The 21,266-nt window shown below is 39.0% G+C and overlaps 1 protein-coding gene across 4 annotated transcripts in view; it reads right to left on the minus strand.

The window, feature by feature from the left end:
- Positions 1 to 10,601: 10,601 nt before the first annotated feature.
- Positions 10,602 to 21,266, minus strand: part of OXCT1 (3-oxoacid CoA-transferase 1) — a 144,570-nt gene continuing 133,905 nt past the window's right edge. For all 4 annotated transcript variants that reach the window (XM_073802083.1, XM_019930091.3, XM_019930094.3 and 1 more), the window contains 2 exons: positions 18,938 to 19,039; positions 10,602 to 12,812 (listed from right to left, as the gene is read on the minus strand). In XM_073802083.1, the coding sequence (XP_073658184.1) occupies positions 12,771 to 12,812; positions 18,938 to 19,039 (144 nt within the window). In that variant the 3' untranslated portion in view covers positions 10,602 to 12,770. The remainder of the gene's footprint in view (positions 12,813 to 18,937; positions 19,040 to 21,266) is intronic.

The raw sequence follows: 21,266 nt of genomic DNA on the forward strand, positions 1-21,266 counted from the left end.
ATACAGTAAAATGAATACAAACCATTATTTCATTGTAACCATGTTCATGTAATGATTGCCTCAAGCTTCATTAATTACCAACATTTTACCAATATTATTTCACCTATCTTTGCAATTTTTATTATTTATTCAGAGTATTTTAAAGCAAATCCCTATGTCATATAACTTCACCCATGAATTAACACCTTTCCTGACAAGGTGGTCATGCGATTGCATAAGCTGGAGGACATAAGTTGATTGTGGAGCAAAGATTCAAAATGCTCTCTTTTTGTATTGTTGAAAAAAAATCAGTGCAGAACATGATCTATTAGGCAGGTGTACTTTTTGGAATGTTTAACTGAATTGCTTTTAACATAATTACTCTTTTTCTGTACTGAACACCACTGTTTTATACATATAAGTAGACTGATCATTTTATGCTCTGGTCTTGATAAAATAAAAAAGATGTTTCCCTATTAAATGGAAGGTTATATGAGATAAACAGGAGCATCTACTCCATGTACAGGACAGTTGTTTCTCTGACTTTAAGCCTTTGCTTTTTTTCCTTTCTACCATAAGAAATGACTTTTAAGTTTAAGCCTCAGTTAACTTTTGCAAACATGTCCAGTTCCACCACAAATTCCGCTGTCTTTGGAAGATTTCTGCTTCTCCATGATACTGTAGATGACAGTGAGGTCATTTCACAATTGCTTCTTTTCTGAAAAACACAGCTGGCTCAGTTTGGTCAGCAACATTCTCATTGCTGCATTTCCTAAGTCAACATGGTATTTCAATTGACCTCTTCAGAACAGATTGTATCTATGTAATATCCTTCCACAATAAAACCTGCATAATCAAATGACTACAATAGCCATTGAGTGGTATGTCCCTTACTCTGGACCAGAATTGTTCTATTCCATATCCTTTCAATAACTCTAGATCACGGAAACTTTAAAGTTCAGATTTTCTCAAACCAAACATAAGTTGATGTTTGTCTTCCACCCACTCCTTACCAAGAGTACTGCATTGTTTGTGACAGAATTCCTTTTGATTTTGCATAGATCATAATAATTCATAAATTACTTGATTTCCCTATCGTTTTGTGTTTTGTTTGTTTGATTTTGACTGTTGAGTCACTTTAGCTCCTTTTTTCTAAACATGGTTACACATTTTATTGAACAACTTGTTGTATATTTAAGGATGTGCTGAACACAAGCAAGTATGTTCAAGACTCCTCTAAAATAATCTCTCATGGAACACATATTTTTCCTTCACATGAAAGGAATTTTAAGTTTACTCTTAACTGTGATTATTTGATTGCGCTATATCTCTCCCTATATTGCTGTACTGCTGTATCCCCAGAACTTAGCAAACCACTGGCTCATAGCTGTTGCTATGCCAGCTATCAACTTACTGCATCTCAGCTCCAAATATACGCTTTACTGTCTGCTCCATGATAATGGAGATAGACCTAGCAAACAGGACTCCTTGGCCAACTGGCACAACGTTAACCCTTGTCAATACAAAGTGCTGTGTAGGGGCTTCCCTGGTGGCGCAGTGGTTGAGAGTCCGCCTGCCGATGCAGGGGACACGGGTTCGTGCCCCGGTCCGGGAAGATCCCACATGCCGCGGAGCGGCTGGGCCCGTGAGCCATGGCCACTGGGCCTGCGCGTCCGGAGCCTGTGCTCCGCAACGGGAGAGGCCACATCACTGAGAGGCCCGTGTACCGCAAAAAAAAAAAGAGAAAAAAAGAAAGTGCTGTGTAGACACTGGAGGATGAAGAGGTTTCTCCTCCTGCTGTGGTGTGCTTCCCCTCAGGGTCCTACAGCCCGGTTTTTCCACTGTCCAGCCCCTGCGGCACACACAGCTTCTCCACACCCAGAACTGCAGCACAAATGACTTCTCCACTTCCTGGCTCCCGTGGTGTGTGATGGCCAGTGGGTCCCAGTGCCAGAAGCTTCCCCCAGCACTTCCTCAGGGAGCTTAGCAGTGGAGTGAGATATCTTCCTGTGAACTGTTTCCCTGGCATCTCTTCAGGTGGGTTTCTGGCAACTTCTGAAGTGTTGCACTCCCCACGACAGCTTTCTTGGGCACCTCAGAGGCAGATTTCCAGCAAGTTCTGCTGGCATGACACCATAGTGACTTCTCTGCCATCCAACAAGCCACAGCTGCACACTTTCCAACAACGTCTGGATCACAGTCCTGGAGGCCTCTCCTTGGATGCCCTATCTCAATCCTAGGGGTACTGGTTCCTCCTTATATCCACCATTCCTATGTTGTTTTGAGTTTTCTTTCCTTCTTACTAGCCAATTCCTCATCACTCCAATCCCTGTTACAGTTACTAATTCTTCATATTAAACTTTCCCTGTTCAACTTACCACATAGTTTCTGTCTCTTGATTAGACCTTCACTGATAATGTGCTGAATAAATATCTGTTGAAAGAAAATAAGAAAAGAAGGAAAAAGAAAACGGAGGGAGGTAAGTAGAAAAGAGAGAGACAAGGAGAGAGAGAGAAAGAGAGAGCTCTAAATTGTTACTATCATATCCCCAAACCAGCTGTGTGATTATTTACTATTATTATTTGGAGTTAGAGATTTAAAAAGACAAACTGAATTTTTCTTTTTAAATTTTTGGCCTTGCTGTGCAGCATGTGGGATTAGCTCCCTGACCAGGGATTGAACCCACTCCCCCTGCAGTGGAAGCGTGGAGTCTTAACCACTGGACCGCCAGGGAATTCCCCTAAAAAGACATACTGAATTTTGTGAATATAATCTTGTGCCACTGAATTACTTGTAATTAATTTATCCACTCTTTATTCATTCCTTCACTAAAACTTTTAAAGAAACTGTTTTGCCAAGCTTATGATAACAGATTTCTTAGGTTAATGAGAGAATTGATAAATTGGCCAAGAGAATCCAGACTATAAAACCAGTAGAAATTTCTCTGAATATCAGATTTCAGGAACCCTAGATTTCAAGACTGACTTTAAATCAACTACATAATACTTCTCCTGTCCCTCTCCCACTCTCAACTCTTACCAATAAAGGAAATAATGAATGAATAAATAAATAAATAGGTAGGTAATTTAATTCCTGTTCTTTAAAATCTCACTGTCAGGAAATGCTGCTTAACATCTAAATTAAATTCCTTACCCACCTTTTCTATTCTTTTTTTTTTTAGACCAAGGATATCCTTCATTAGTTATACATAGCCATTCTTTAAATTCTTATTAAATCACTCCTTTAGCTTCCCTTCTGCAAGTTAAATATTCCAATTTTATTCTCTCACCATAGTTTTATTCTTCTTAATTCTGTCTTCCTGACCTTTTCCCAAGTTTTTCACACTTGTCTCAGTCAGTTCAGGCTGCAAATACCATAGACTGGGTAGTTTAAACATTAAATATTATTTCTCACAGTTCTGGAGGCTGAGAAACCCAAAATCAAGGTGCTGGCAAATTCAGCATCTGATGAGAGCCCTCTCTCTGGTTTGCAGACAGCTGCCTTCTTGCTGTATCCTCACATGGCAGAGAGAGAGGATGGGGGACTCTGGTCTCTTCCTCTTCATATAAGGGCACTATTCCCACCATGGAAGCTCCATCCTCATGACCTTATCTAAAGCTAATCTAAACCTCCCAAAGACCCTACCTGCAAATACTATCACAGTGAGGATTAGGGTTTCGATACATGAACTTGGGTGGAGAGGCAGAAACATTTTTTCGACAGCAACATTCATCCTAAATGGCACTGTACTTTCTTCAGCAATCTCTTGTCAAGTTTAATACTCCTGATTTAATGCAAGTGCCTTCTCAAATGCTTTGGCCTTCTATATGCTTGTTTGTGTATTTGGGTATCAGTGATATGTTAAACACCTTTAGTTACAATATTAAAAACTTTTCACAGGTTTAAAAATTAAAAACTTTTCACAGGTCAACCTGTGTATACCTAAGATAGAAATTGTATATATGGAAAAGATGGGAGTTAGTGGAGAAGGACAGGAGGACCTAGAGACGTACCTGGAAGGCAAACTGTGATGGAAACATTACATAATAAGCACTTGGACTACTTGGAAGAACTGTTTTAAAGACTATTTACAAACACACTAATAAAATTATTGACTCTTTTCTATCCATAAAGCAACTCCCTAAGAGTCTTTTCCTATGCAAGCAGTTCTGTGTGTACTTGAAAGTTATAAAGACAGGTTTCTTTAAATTCTTAAATCAGACACTATGCTAATTCAGAAAGACCTTAGAGGACCCTTTCAATTCATTGATCCCAATATGAATAATTTCCCCCATTTTAAGTCTTTAGAATCGGGATGCATTTCACAAGTGATGGTATCCTGCTATTGGCTTGGCTCCTTCAGCTTCTGGCAGCCCTACTCCTCCAGGAGAAGCTGAGACAGGCACCTCAGCTCCCTCTCACTCTAATCCTGACCTGATGTCCACCCCCAATCTGTTCCTTGGACAACTTGAACTCTCTTGTCAGTGAGAAGCCCTTGATAGTAAATGCAGACTTCAAGAAGGGTGGATTTCCTGGGGCTATTAACTGCTTATGATGTCTATCAGCTGAAGAAAGCATCCATTAATGACCCTTCTTTTATTTTTTAAATTTATTTTACTAAAGTATAGCTGATTTACAACGTTGTGTTAGTTTCTGCTGTACAGCAAATTGATTCAGTTTTATATATATATATATATTCTTTTTCATATATAGTTCCCTGTGCTATACAGTAGGACCTAGTTTTTTATCCATTCTATATATAATAGTTTGCATCCTCCAATCCAAAAAGGGAATACTAGGCACACTCACCTGAGACTGAGGGAAAGTCTAAAAAATATCTTAATGTGCATATAATAAGTGATAAAAAAGCAAACAAAGTCATTAAAAAATAAGCAAACAAAATCACAATTAATTTTTAAATTGATGGTGTCTTCACACATATAGACCAATGGAAAAGAACAGACAGCCTAGAAATGAACTCACGCATGTATGATCAACTGATCTTCAACGAGGATGCCAAGAACACACAATAGGGATATGATAGTCTCTCCAACAAATGGTGCTGGGAAAACTGGACATCCACATGCAAAAGAGTGAAATTAGACCCTTATCTTACACCATACACAAAAATCAACTCAAAACAGATTAAAGATTTAAACGTAAGACCTAAATCTATAAAAACTCCTAGAAGAAAACATAGGGCAAAATCTTCTGCATATTGGTCTTGGCAATGACTTTTTAGATATGACATCAAGAGCACAGGGAACAAAAGCAAAAATAGACAAGAGGGGTTGCATATATATAAGAAACTCCTACAACTCAGTAGCAAAAATTTATATAAACCAATTTAAAAATGGGCAAAGGTACATGGTTGGTGGGAATGCAAATTGGTGCAGCCACTATGGAGAACCATATGGAGATTCCTTAAAAAACTAAAAATAGAGTTACCATATGATCCAGCAAGCCTACTCCTGGGCATACATTCAGAGAAGATGAAAGCTCTAATTCAAAAAGATACATGCACCCCAATGTTCATAGTAGCACTATGTACAATAGCCAAGACATGGAAGAAATCTAAGAGTCTATCAACAATGAATGGATAAAGATGTGGTGTACACACACACACACACACACACACACACACACACAAATATTACTCAGCCATGAAAAAGAAAGAAATAATGCCATTTGCAGCAACATGGATGGACCTTGAGATTATCATACTAAGTGAAGTAAGTCAGACAGAGAAAGACAAATATTGTATGATATTACTTATCTGTGAAACCTAAAAAATTGTACAAATGAACTTTTTTACAAAAGAGAAACAGACTCACAACATAGAAAACAAATTTATGGTTATCAAAGGGGAATGGGGGATAAATTCAGAATATGGGATTGACAGATGCAACTACCATATATAAAATAAACAACAAGGACCTACTGCATAGCACAGGGAACTATATTCAATATCTTGTAATAAACTATGATGGAAAAGAATAGAAAAAAAGAATATAGACATATAAAATATATACGTATAACCAAATCACTTTGTTGTACACCTGAACTAACACAATACTGCAAATCAACTGTATTTCAAAAAAAAAAAAAATGCGCAAAGGACTCAGTCATTTCTCCAAAGAAAACATACAAATGGCCAATAGATACATGAAAAGATACTCCTCATCACTAATCAAGGAAATGCAAATCAAAACCGCAATGAAAAAAAAAAAGAAAAAGAAAAACCACAATGAAGTATCACCTCACACCTATTAGAATAGTTATTATCAAAAACAAAAGATAGCAAGTGTTGACAGTATATGAATAAATTGGAACTCTTGCACACTGTTGGCGGGAATGTAAAATGATTCGGCTGCTATGGAAAGTAGTATGGAGGTTCCTCAAAAAATTAAAAATAGTGTGAGCATATGATCAGCAATCCCCTCTTGGGTGTAAAAATAATTGAAATAATTGAAATCAGGAACTCAAAGAGATATCAGCACTCCCATGTTCACTGCAGCATTCTTCACAATAGCCAAGATATAGAAACAACCTAAAAGTCTACAGGTAGATAAATGGATAAAAAAAAATATGGTGTACACATACAATACTATTTGGCCATAAAAAAAAGAAGGAAATCCTGCCATTATGTGATGATGTGGATGAACCTAGAGGACATTATACCAAGTGAAATAATACTGCATGATTCCAAAACTCATAGAAACAGAGAATAGAATGGTGGTTGCCAGAAGCTTGGGGAGGGGGGAGGAAATGAGGAGTTACTGTGCAACAGGTATAAAGTTTCAATTATACAAGATGAATAGTTCTAGAGATCTGCCTACTATCTTTCACCTGTACTTGACAATACCATATTTAAGGTAGATCTCATGTTAAATATTCTTACTATAATAAAAAAGATGGTGTCATATTCAAAGAAATACGATAATAACAGTTAAACATTCTCATATGGTGTGTATCTTGATGGCCCTAATGCCTTCCCACCGCTACACCCACCCTCAATAGCTCCACAGGCTCCAGGGCTGTGACTCGTTTTCCTCTTTCCAGGACCCAGTGAATGGAATGGCACTAGATTTCACCAGGCGATGCTCTCTCTGTGTCACCAATAACATATATTTTTAGGCTCCTAAAATCAATCTTATCTTTGGGGTTCTACTGAGTCTGAGCCACAACTCTGACTTTGAACATGGGTTAAGATTAATGCCAAGAAAAGCAAATTTCAGAAGGTGTTCAGCTACAAAGATAAAGCAATGCCCATCAGCCCCTCCTGCTGGTGTCAGTTGAGCATCCTTACTTGTGTGGTTGCCTACACAGGGACTTTTATTAGAGCAAACCCAGTAATTGTAAATTTTTCACAGGGACAATTTGCCTCGTGGGTGCCATTATCCTTTTTTATTTTGACAACTACCCATTTCTTTATGAACTGGGTTGTGTACAAGAGCTGTGTAGACAGGAGGAACAAAACCTGAAGACATGTCCCATTAGGTTGAAAGGTTTTGAACTCTCTGTTTTGCAGCTTACCAGAGAGTAACAAATCTATTCTATTCAGGAATTTAATTCACATCTCATTAAGTACCTTGGCAAAATCCAACATTAGCCCTGAAAGGCTAATTTGATTAAAGAATTGATGGACATTACTTCTCTCAGACTAAAGAAGTTAATTTTAATGGAGGTAATAATATCTCCCTGGCAGATTATTATGAGAATGAATTAAACTAGCTAGTATATTCTAGGTGTTTGATACATTATAAATAATGCTAAGCAAATGTAGGTAATTATTCTTTTGTTATAGCCTCCAGATTCCACCTCTTATTTCTTTCCTTTTCTTTTTCCTACATCTTCCTCAGAGGTCTTAACCTAATTATTTAGCTAAAGGAAACCCTCAGGCCTGGCTTACTGTCACCTCATGTTTTCAACTAGTAAATTGGTTTAATAAACACATTTGGAAAGCTACCATGGGCAAGTCACGGAGTTGTTATACTAATATACAAGATGTTAAAAACAGCACACAGACACAATGTATGCTACATTCCAAAGTGAGGCCACTATGCACACATTTTGGAATATCTGGCTAAGAAACAGACAACCCTTAAACCCTTACTTATACTGGGTGCATAAAAGGGCTGGGAGCTGGAGATTAAAGGCGTATTTGTGGAGCTTTGGAGAGCTATTGGGCACTCTAACCCAAGAAGGCAAAGTAGGAGATGCTGCCTCCTATCCCCAAATCAAGAGAGAGAAGCTTCAAATGCAACATCAGGGTTTAAATGTGAGCCTGTGTTTTGCCGAAAGCCTGCTTTCGGTTAGGTTTGTTGGATTCGCTGGCAAAATAACTACTCTCTCACACAAATAAACAGCTTCAATCAAATCTTTAATAGAAGGTGATTTAACTTAATTTCAATATACAATCATTAAAAGGAAAGGAATAAGAATATTAACAGAGTATATAAATTTCAATATACAATCATTAGAGGGAAAGGAATAAGAATATAAACAGTATATAACAGAGCATACATCACCGAATCGGGCCGACACCTACTTCCAGATCCAAGCAGCAGCTGGGAAGTCCTGAGTAACAGCAATCTGGAGCCCCAGTTGGGAAGGGTGCAATGTTCGCTGATCCCCGGGAACTGGCCAGATTCCCAAGGCCCAGGAAGCTTCGTGACTTACTCCCTTCTTTATCTGTTGGTTCCCAGGACTTGCTAGCACCGTTTCTGATGAGCTGCATGCAGTCTAGCAGCTCGGCATGCAGCTCTTTCAGGGTCCTTGTTTAGTCAAAGGCCTATTGTTGCCTCTGAAGCCTGAACAAGACTATTTTACTAGCTTCCCCCATTATAGACAGCCTGGTCTATAATCTTCTCTTGAAAAATTTAAAGGGTAACAGATAGAATGCCTAGGAATGAGCCCAAAACATAAAATGACTGCATTAGGTACCTGGGCTCCCATGGTTTGTCAGTGGAAATAGGATCCTATGTGATTCATGCTAGAAAAAAGCCAGGGTAGTTGCCTGAGGTCGTTTCCAAGTGGACCACCCGGAGTGGCACCCCACTAAAGGCAATGAGGACCATGATAATCAAGCATGCTTAACCTCCACAAGCAAATATCATTTGTGTTTGATTGTGGCTTTGAGGGAAGGAATTGTCTTATTAATTACTTACCTGGATTGGTATGGGCATCACTCCCATGAGACTTGCTATGTGGTACATGAAAGGTGCCTTTGGATGATTTCACACAGACATATTTAATATTATGGAACGAGGACACTTCAAGTATATGTCACACAGTCATGCACTTAGACCACATGACATTTATTGATATTTATGTGTAAATCCACTTTGATATTCAGTATGGCAGTGGGAAGTGGGAAGGCAGTGTAGAAAATAAAAGGACAGGAACAAGAGACGATTCTGGTAGTACTGACAGACATTTTAAAAAGATCTGTCAGTATTTTTGCAACCAGACGTATTAATTATATTTTATTGAACCATGGTGGAAGATAATATATTCTCCTCATCTTAAAAATGAAGAATCTGAAAATAAGCTGAAGAAACTCAAGGTAATGTTTTATGAGGAAAGGGAAAAGGTTAGTGCAAGGAAACCCATCCATTGAATAAATCTCTGCTTACACTTCCACTGGAATAATTTTCAAAGTTGTGCTGACTATACTGCGATGTAGGAGAAAGAAAACCTCTACCCACAACCTTTCTATCCACTGGGTAACACCTATAAATGTTCTTACATGTGTTCTCTGGGCCCAGGGACAAGCAGTTTTGCTTGTATTCTGCATACCTTCTGTAGGAGACCAGATCCCTCCTAGGACTCAAGAATTACCAAAGCTGATTGAGTTCACACTCTGGGTGCAAGTGACAAAGGCATCTGCTCAATAATACATCTGCTCAAGCAAAAAGGGGAAATTTGGGGCTCATTTACAAGCATGGATGGAGAGAAGTTGGCCTTCGATATGTGCAGAAACAGGAACTCAAATACCACCAGGATGCCTCCTCCCTACAGCTGCAGTGTGTGTTTCCACTTCTTTCTCTCCACCTGGAGCTCAGCTTGTAGCGTGTGTGTATTGGGGTGGGGGTGGGGGGCAGGATGTTGGTGCCAGAGTCACATTCTTCTTATGGCTTAGGGAACAGGAATCAGAAAATTGGCTTCTCTCTCATCTCCAGTTTGTAAACAGAGGATAAATAACCTGAATGGTACATTTTGGGTCATACACCCACCCCCGGGTATAATCACGCTGGACAAAGGAGAGCTACCAAAAGAGGCATATCCTGAGCACAGGCCCAACTCCTTGGCCAGGGGGTGAGTCTGTTATGAGAGGGGCAACACAGATGCTGCGTAGACATCACTAGAGCCACTTCAAAATGCAAGCAAACGCAACACCCCACTGGGAAATTACTGATGTGTGTGTATCCTAAAGGAATGTTACATAAAAGCAAAGAAATATTAACACGTGAAATCTGGGATAATCAATTTTTATAGACAGATCATTGACTTTGACAAGGAGCAAAGTCGGAATTCATCTAGGTAAACATTTCATTTGTTCTTTCATGAAGGATAATAGCTTTTCTTTGGTAAGATCAAAAGAAAAAGCAGTAACTCGATTAGAAGTGGTACAGTGTGCTAACTTTATTATTGGCTATTCCACCAATCTCTGTTGTATTATTCCCATGTTTAGGCATGCCATTCCCAAATGAGAAAAAGGACAATCACACCAATCTATATCAATTTGGAATACTTATTGTACATCTTAATACATTTCTTAACATCCATGGTACTCTTTTTTTTCCACGGTACACGGGCCTCTCACTGTTGTGGCCTCTCCCGTTGCAGAGCACAGGCTCCGGACGCGCAGGCTCAGTGGCCATGGCTCATGGGCCCAGCCGCTCCGTGGCACGTGGGACCCTCCTGGACCAGGGCACGAACCCGCGTCCCCCGCATCGGCAGGCGGACTCTCAACCACTGCACCACCAGGGAAGCCCCATCCACGGTACTCTTTAATCAAGAATATAAAGCCATCTACTTAGGATTTGCCACTCAAAGTGAAGAACATTCTTAGAATCACAGAATAAGTAAGTTTACAAATATAGCAACCATCAATATCATATTTTCCAAACCATAACTCTGACATGGATGTATATCATTTCTCCAGACCTGGCAAATTCTTTAAAAAGTCCGTTTTACCAGTACTGGGAGAGTATGCTTTCAACCATGCAGCCAGCCAGAGGGACCATTTTATATATGGAGTGTGCTTCTCACAAAAAAACCCTCTCCTTCCTCTGAAATGACAGAACTGTAGCTATATCTGAAGAGAAAGTGAATTTCAGTGGCAACCATCAGCTAAGAACATGCATAAATTCCTATATCTGGTATGAGAGAAATGGTGTATCGCACTGTACCACGCCTACCTCTGTCCAGAGGACAGCAATCTGGCCTGTCTTCAGGGTGCCTGGACTTTTCTCCCATTTGATACGCAGGATGCTTGGTATACTCCCTGGGGAACTGTTTGATACTGAGGATACCTCTGCGGAGAAGGTCCTTGCAAAACCTAATCCATCATGTTTATTTTCTAAGAATGAAGTTCACTGCTCTTCAAATCCTGGATTTGCTCATCAGTATTTCCCTTAGTTTGATAAAGCTGAATTAAAAGTACTTTGTTCAAGGAACAAGCCTGGGCAGAAGAAATAACACTGTTCTTCAGAAAAAGGCATTCAACATTTAGAAACTTTTCTGAGCAGAAAAAAGAGGCCCTGAAAAGCAAGGATTTTTTTAACTCTGCTGTCACTGTTACTATGGGTTCACGATGAATTACCGCACAGCCCCTTTTGGTCTAAGAAGTGGTGTTGTATAGGAAGCCCACAGTAACAGAGAGAAAGACACTTAATGGTCCCTCTGGATACACACGAATACTGTACAGTTTAAAAATGAGAAAACTGACTAGGTCAGTTAGGGTTATAGCCCTCTTGCTAAAAGCAACTTTAATCTTTGGCAAAGCACAGATGGTTATTTGGTTTGTTTATAAAGGCAACTTCTCGGCTGGATGTCAGCACCAATAGACCCTATACCCTTCGGTCTCTCCCACAAACCAGGTTACTTCTCCCACACAGAGATGTTCCTGTTTGCCTTCTTGGGCATCTACTTAGTTACAAAAAGTGGGGGGGGTGGTGGTTAGGAGGGGTGGGAGAAGGGATGCTCTAGGGAAACAAGATGTAATCACAAAATCAGAGGCTCCAAAAAAAAAGACAGAGGAGGCCGAAGGAAAATCATAACCCTTAAGACAGCATTTCTCCTGATTAAAATTCACACAAATGTTATCTTTCAGGACTAGTACGATGCTCCCCTGGGTATACTCTGGGTGGAGTTCATTTTCTCCCTCATTCTTTTTTTTCTACGTGTCATGATTTACTTAGGAGGGAAAGTACATCAATGAAACTCTTCCTAAGTAAGGGCCCATCTTGGTACAAACTGCACACAATTTAATGTACATACCACAGAAGATGAAGATAAACCCAATGTGAGCACCAACTGTAAATATGACCTTCTCAGCACTTATAAAGCAAATAATATTTTTTTTCTTTTTGTTTTTCATTAAAATGTCACAGTACGCTTGAGAGAACAAAGTCTACATGGCTGTATAAAGCATTAAGATGACAGAAAACTAGTCAAAAACTGCTTGTTAGATATACAGTTATGATTACTGATGTCTTTTCAATAAAATCCCATGTGGTTAAAATGAAAAACACACAGCTTGGGACAAAAGTCTACTCCACATTTCAAGTTGCGATCTGCTGCATTGGTATGAGTTTTGGTGAAACCTGGTAAAAGAAAGAGAAATAAATAAGCAACTTACGAAAAAACCTCATGGTATAAACATCTCTACTTTGAATTTCCAAACCTGAGTGATGTTTGGAAACAAGCAGCCTTCTCAGGAACCTCACCAGGAGTTTCCTTGTTATTTTGCATTCTGAACCACTGAGAAAAAGAACACCTTTTCCATTTACATTTTGTATATTTAGTAGTTGTCAACCTTCTTGCATTATAGCTCTTAAATTAAGGATCATTGGGCTTCCCTGGTGGCGCAGTGGTTGAGAGTCCGCCTGCCGATGCAGGGGACGTGGGTTCGTGCCCTGGTCCGGGAAGATCCCCCATGCCGCGGAGCGGTTGGGCCCGTGAGCCATGGCCGCTGAGCCTGCGCATCCGGAGCCTGTGCTCCGCAACGGGAGAGGCCACAACAGTGAGAGGCCCGCGAACCACAAAAAAAAAAAAAAAAATTAAGGATCATTAAGACTTGCAATTAGGAGGAGGTGGGGGAGGAGCCGCGGGAGACAAATAAAGGGTCCAGAAAACCAAACTATCTACTGAAAGGACCACTGAGCTCTGAGATTGATGAAACAGAGACACAGAGCAAGGCACAAGTTTCAAAATCCTCAAAATAGGTCCAGTCAATTCACAATTTTGTTAAGAGATACTTAATGTAGTCTTTGGATGACAAACTTTTATCAGAAATTTCATAATCAGAGTGGAAATGATATAAAGGCGGTAAGAAGATACCAAGTTATTACAAAAAGGAGGTAACAGCATTAAAAATATTAACTATAATTATGTTCAACGTACAAAATAGCAAATGTATTCCTAGGAGTCCTGAAGCAGAGAAATATGAGGACAGATCTACATTTAATGGTAAAGGTGGTGGAAGAAGAAACCTAAATATAAGTAGTCTGGCTTAATTTTGACTGATTTTTCAAGGTGTAATGGCAGGTACAGATTTCTTCATTTAATCTGGCAAATATCCATTAAGTCCGAGTAACAGGCCCCATGGACAGCACAGTAAGGAATACTAAAATTTAGGTGATTTTTGAGACCTTCAAGGATGTGGCAATTGAAGTGGGTCTAAATTGCCTTCCAGAATAAACACTTAATATTTTTTTAAATGAATGAATGAGTGATTGGATTAGATAAGCTTCCAAGAACTAGAAGAAAGGTTTCTAATAGAGGTTAAGTCAGTATTAAGAATAGAAGGCAATCATTTGGCTTTGATGAAGTGTAACATTTCTAGTTCATTTGTAAATTGTTTATAAAGTCTTCACAGTGTCGAGAGTTAATGCCCCCTTCTCCATTTTTCTACCTAAAGAATGACATGTCTAGAATAAAAAGGATAGGAATGGCTTGGTACATATCCATATCTTAGGATAAATGAGAGCTCATTCAGACTTGCCAGCTCCAAGAACAGATATATCATAATAGACAAAGTAATAGACATTAATAGACAAAAGTCACAGCCCACATTTGCAGAGATATTCAACTCTACTGAAAAGAATAAAGATATATGGGCTCCGAGTATTTAGAAAGTGTGTCTCACAAACTATCGATTTTCTTTTTTTAAACAGAGCATCTGTGGAAATAATTTAATGAAATAAAACTCTTTTTTGACAACAGATCAATAGGTGATTAATGCCATAAAGCACTAATAGGTGCTTTATGGCATTACCTTTAAAAGGAAACTGGACACCTTGATTTTTTAAACTAAACATCTGATCCTTCTCCTTGTCATGTTGGCCCTATTTTCAGCTCTTAGTATCATTTATATCCTCAGTGTGGAACTTGACTTTTATCAGAAAAGAAGGTGAACCTTTATGTAGACTGACTTGGCCTGTCTATTTTTGTACAGAAAAACATCTACTGAACCTCCATTTTTCATCTGTTCTCTCACAGTCTCATCAACATTGTAAGTCTGTGTAAGCTGAAGCAGATTATCCTTCCAAAGTGATCTACAGGCTATGCACAGGACTATATGATTTAAATGCATAAGATAAGCTAACGAGTTGTCTTCCCAGTCCATTGAAATCCAAAGAGTATACTGTTTAATTCTGGTATAATGCCAGTTCATAATAGATATTGAGAGTACAAATTTATTCAACTTGGCAAAGAATGCTCACAGCTGGCTTCTTTCAGATTCCACTGCAAACATATAAATAGGCAGGATTCTTATTTGATGTTTTGCCACTGGTGGTTTAGGTGTATTCCTACCTAGAGAACAAGACCAAGGCCCCTAGGAGGAGGAACTATACCAATTTGTTCTATTTTACTCACATTTCATAGCTCAATATGGGACATACACTTGGGGTTTAATAAATAATCATGGACGACTAATAACCTCTGGAAGTTTATTCTACCCCATGATGTTCAACTATGGATTCAATTTATTTAAAAAGTTTTAAGTTAAAAAAGAAACAAATATTCTAGTTTAAAAAGGTCCACAGACATATATAGTAAAGAAAAACTTATGTAACTCAAGCATGCATCAGAAAAGAAAGAAATGAATAACCAATTGAATTAACTACTCACTGAAAAAGATACTTTGCAGATCATGGAATTTAAGTGGTGGAATGTCACCTTCCTTTTTTCTTTCTATTTGACCCATCAAATAGCTGGCAGTAACATGCTAAGTGATACAAGTATAGCCCAAAAAATTTAAAGAAATTTAACATTTTCATTAGCTTGTCACAGCTATAATATGAGGAACTGTGCAGTATCACTTTGACTCTTTGAAAATGAATTATTATTGGATATTTATTTAAGAGACAGAATATTTTCAAAATGTGAGTGCCCTGGGAAAAAAGTAAACCAAAGGACTCCTTAGTTATAAAAATGTTGGGAGCTAGTAGCATTAAAGAACAACAGAAAAGCATTTCTGCATAGCATCACAATCAACCATTTGTAGAGGGTGAACATGTGTGTATGGCTCTACCCAGCAACAGTGCTGGGGTGGAGCATTTATTCCCACTTCTCACATTCCCTTCCATGTGGAGGGACACCTCCTAGTGTAATACTCTGGCCTCAAGTGTGTCCCTTAATGGCTCAACTAAATGATGATTTGGGCAGAGGAACTGGGGTATGTGAAACTCAGCCCAACTCTTCTTCCTCATCGGGATCAGCCTTCTGTAGGCAGCACGTGCTCTATTTTGCTCTCAGTCACATGGAAAGAAGCTCAGCAGTAAAGACTCGCCCTTGTGTAGAAGGCCTATGATTTTCCATGGCTGCCTATAACTGGGAGCTGAAGTCTTCCCCACTTCAGGGGTTCGTATCTGGGAAGGCTTTTGTGGCTGTACACCAAAGCCCCATCCTTCATTCTGGGCTTTGTAATGATGATGTTTTTAACCTCAACTTGCCCAGCTCCCTTATCTCTCTCAATAGATTTGGAACTCAATCCCCAAGAAATATAGAGGGAAGTCCCTTTCTTTATAACAACTGCATTTTGAAGGAGAGTGATGGTATGGAACAAGATCTCTGTCCATTATGGGTTGGCTTCTCTTGCTGTGAACTACTCCTGACCAGAATTTTATTTTAGAAGTGTGATGAAGGTTCCAGAAATATAGTCAATATCTGCATTTTTTTTTTACAAAATTTCCACAGCTTCCTTTGGAGTTCTAGATATAACATGACCCTTAAGAGAGTTTCCTCCTAATTGAAAAGAAAACTCTTTTCAGCTGGCACTATGGTTACTATGAATTTTTTAAGAAGCTATTTCAGGTGATACCTAAGGGACACATTTTCCTTTCACATTTCTGTTGTTGTTTTTGTTAATTGCACTGTGGCACACAGGAAAGTCTTAGTGATTCTTTTTTTTTTTTAATGCCCAAATAGTTCATTATAACTATTATTTTTAATACCCTGAAACCACAATTTTGTCATGCCCTGTTATCTGATGCTGTCATATCTTGTCTTTTTCTTTGAAATTCGCAGGATTTTCTCAATCAGCTTATATCCACATTCTGTATCCTTTGCCCATACACTTGCCCATATTCTTAGGTATAGAGGACCTTTACCAACACATTTTCACAATTACTTTGACCTAGGTTTTTACTTTTTTTTCTTTATGCAACAACCTGTCTGTCTAACTGTTATGCAACAACCTAACTATTCTCTTCTAGAATGTTCACTTCTCGGTATATAGTGAAGGCTGAGAAACAGAAATCCTTTCTCAAACAGAAATCTTGAGCAAGTTGTAATGTAGTCAGATATAGAGTAAAATGCTACCTATGCAGTAATAATCTTATGAGATATCTTCTGAATTATGACATGGAATACCTCTGAATTATCAAATAAAGAGATGTTATCCCAATGTACTTTTATTATTAAATGTATCTTACTGATAACCCAGCTATTAGGCAAAACATCTTATTCATTAGAACACTCCAGACCCTAGCCTTACAAAGATTTTGATACACATGACTTCATCTGTCAGGGTCTAAAGAGATGCCATTGATCATCAGATCCTCAAAATCCAGTTCTTCTGTCAAGATGGTTTAGCTGATACTACACCTTTTCAGGGCAACACTGACATAAAAATTAACATTTCATTTCAACAGCCTAATTTGGAGGAAACAAGATTACATGTCAATGTCAAAAGAGAAGGAGGGGTGGTGGTACTGTGATAAAAGAGAGGCCATAGAGATATTTTTCAATGTATCAAGACGTGGAAACTAGCACTTTAAGAAAAAGTAAAAACAGTAAAAATACATCTTTTTCATTCCTGATTTACCTACGTGACTAAAAAAAAAAAAAACCCAAACCTGATAACAATGAGGATCTTTTTTGCAATTCCCTTTTGCAGCAGAGACTGGAACATTCTATAGACCTCAAAAATGCTATCTGCTGAAGAAGAGACTAACTCATCCACATAGGGAAAAAATATAAAGAATAGCTAATTAAGTAAGAAGAACTGTTTGCTTTTATCACTGGAGTAAGGAATTCTAAACAGTTAAACTATAAACAAATCCCATTTTTTACCCCCTGGGGTCATTGAAAAGTTAATTAAAGATGAGCTTTTCATGTAAAGTATTGTTGGAAAGCTCCTTTTTTTCCAAAGGGAAATTCAAAAAAAGGTTAATAGACAAAGACCTTCATATAATACCAGACACAATTATATGTGGATAATGAATTATGCAACAAAATTGTTTTTACAGACATTTGTTACGCACTGACAGGTACCAGCCAAGCATGTAGTATCTAAGGAAGAAATGTATGAAATACATGCATGATTTATCAAGTAAGCTTTATTAAATTACCTTCTCCAGGATGGGTAGCTGCAATATTTCTTCTCATTATAAATATATTTCATTTTAACACATAGAGCTGTTCTTAAAAAGTTATGTGAGAAGTAAAGTCTATCTCTTCATTTTCTCAGACACATTTCGACTTTACATTTGATTAACTTCAAATGGACTGAGCTGTCCTCTCGACCCCCATTAGGTAGGTGATTGGTGATTCATAAATAATCGCTTATATTAAAGGGCGATTATTTATATTACAGTATTATTCTCTTAGTTTTAAAAAGGGATTTGGAGATTTCTTAAGTGGATACTCCCCTGATGTTCTTATCTGCTTTGTAAGCAGAGTTTTATGCACTAAGTTTTTCTTCAAATACAGAGAACACCTATTTTGTGACTATAAATCTGGTGGTGTCAAAAGCTCGACATTCTAATATCTCCAAGGGATGGAACCATCAGGCAAAGAAGTTAATCAAAGAGAAAGTCATAAGCCATAGATGGGTTTAAAAATAAGGAAGTACCGTTTCTCTGAGTGTGGCTCGCATTTTTTAGTTAATTAAGTTTGGCGACAGCTGATACGTAACCCAAGAACAGAGGATTGCAAGGGACTTGACAGAAAGTAGCTTCGAGTTGAAGCTCAACCTGCTGTTTCCAGCAGCTCCTGGGGTTTCCTCCCCCTTCTGACTCCTGAGCCAGACCCTGGCCCATGAGCCACAGCCTGTTCCTGCTGCCACCTGCTCTCAGCGGAGGCACCCTTCCTTCCACTCCTGTTCTCTGCTAAGGTCAACTCCAAAAATGATCACAAATTAATGGTTCATGTCTCATAAACACCCATTAATCAAGCTCAGGATATAGGACAAGTGGCTGGATTTGTTCACAGAAACACTTACTGCGAAATCGCACCCAGTGCTCTTTTTTATGTCATCCACTGTCAGGCCTTCCCAGAGTTCAATCAGAGTCAGGCCTTTCTTGTTGTCCACGTCAAATACAGCCTGTAGAAGTCAAGAAAGTGACAACGACAATTTCTATTACGGTAATTATTTATAGCACAAAACAGAAATAACCTCTCAAGTTCTTTAAAGAGAGAAAAGACTCAGGATAAAAGACTGAAAATCAGCAATGAAACAATGTAAACCGTAACTGCTATATTTTGGTGAGAATAAATGCCAACTCCCTAACTGGCAGTTAGGGAGCTCTGCTGATGCCAGAAAATAAATGAGTGTTGACTATTGATGGAATTTGCTACTATAATAACCAGGTTTTTTTTGTTTGTTTGTTTGTTTTTTTGCTGTACGCGGGCCTCTCACTGCTGTGGCCTCTCCTGCTGCAGAGCACAGGCTCCGGACGCGCAGGCTCAGCGGCCATGGCTCACGGGCCTAGCCACTCCGCGGCATGTGGGATCTTCCCGGACTGGGGCACGAACCCGTGTCCCCTGCATCGGCAGGTGGACTCTCAACCACTGCGCCACCAGGGAAGCCCCAAACCAGGTTTTTTTTAAACTTTCTTTTTGTTAGATCTAACACTTTGGGTCAATTTGATGATGAATAATGATTTGAAGAAAGAAAAGAATGAAGAAAAGCAGGGAGGGAGGAGGTATTTGGAAGGGGAAAGCACAGGGATAATGGGGGAAAGCTGATCAATGCTTCTGGGTAAACTACAGGAAACAAAAGAAGGTGCTCTGAAGTAGCTAGGAGTAATTATAAAGGGATAGCTGGCCCTGAAAGACCACCCCCATCCCCAGGTAAATAGTAAAGCTTTCCCTTTAAGTCCTATGAAAACACATAGATCCAAAAGTAGAGCATGAGAATCTCCCTCTGGTATGGAAATCAAATGAAGATGCTTATGTTTAGGACAGCATGAGAAGGCTCACCTCACCCTAAATATTGCATGACAACATTCTGGTTGGTAACACTAGGTGATGGTAGTGCCAACTGGTATAGCTTGACCCAAGCAACCTGTCATGTCTGATATAGAATGCACATGCTCACACTCAGTAATATGACAACTTGAGTGGAAGGGACCAACAAAATCATGTAATATAACCTCCCACCCAAGAATTCTTTAAAACATTCTTCTGAGATGGTCGCTGGGGCTCTGTTTAGAAACTTCAGTGGTGGGAGGCTCCCTGTCTCAAGGCAGATTGCCTGTTGATAGGAAGCTCTAACTGCAAGAGCCATAATTGCTTCCCTATGACTTTCACTCACGGGCTCTACAGTCAGTTGTCCTCCCATGCAACAGGCACTGTTCCCTCTTTCAGTTGTCATGGTTAGTCTTCCTCAGACTTAAATATTATTCTTTCCAGATTGCTCCTCTCCTCTGGGTTGACCTTAAATTCAGCTATTATTTTCAGGCTTAGAATCTTTATTTTCAGCTAGCTTGGAAGTCAAACCCTAAACTGTCATTTTAAAACACACTCCTGGTAAGGAGGCTATTAAGAAGACACAGCAGTGTGTACTCCAATATAAAATTTTTAAAAATGTTTAAATAAAAATAAAAAAGAAGACACAGCAACATGCAGAGCAAAGAACCCTGGCTTTCAAGGTGGACTGGAATTCCAGCTCTGCCAACACTAGCTATGCAATCTTTGGTGAACCTGTCTTCACATGTGTAGATGGATATCAAACAAACCTACTTCCCAAGATTTTTATACAGGACAAATATAATAACAAACCTACTCTGAGCAGCTGGCCTCATGCCTGGGACATACAGCAAGGGCACCATAGAGGCATATGCTTTTCCTTAACAGCTTAACTTACTGTCACTTGTGCGTGAACCCAAATCAAAGCCCCCAAATGCTTATTTGTATCCAGTTAATTGATATTTCTCCTCAGAAGGAAAACATCAAGGGGACCAGTGATACTTGCCTTCTCTGTTTGTTTGATGAATTCATAGATAACCTGGTTGATTTTACTGGAAAAGATTATTTAAATTTAGGAGGAAATATTTCAGCAAACTTCTTTTTTGTTTGCACATTTTTATGTTCCTAAAGAAACGTTTTTTAGCAGAAACGTATTTTGAGGGGGAAAAAAATGATCATCTAGGAATGTCCATATGCTTCAGTACGTTATTCAATTCCCAAACGACAATTACAAATTTTTTGTGGTACGTGGGCCTCTCACTGTTGTGGCCTCTCCCGTTGCGGAGCACAGGCTCCGGACGCACAGGCTCAGTGGCCATGGCTCACGGGCCCAGCCGCTCCGCGGCATGTGGGATCTTCCC

The sequence above is a fragment of the Tursiops truncatus genome, chromosome 3 (assembly GCF_011762595.2).
Source record: "Tursiops truncatus isolate mTurTru1 chromosome 3, mTurTru1.mat.Y, whole genome shotgun sequence".
NCBI lineage: Eukaryota > Metazoa > Chordata > Mammalia > Artiodactyla > Delphinidae > Tursiops > Tursiops truncatus.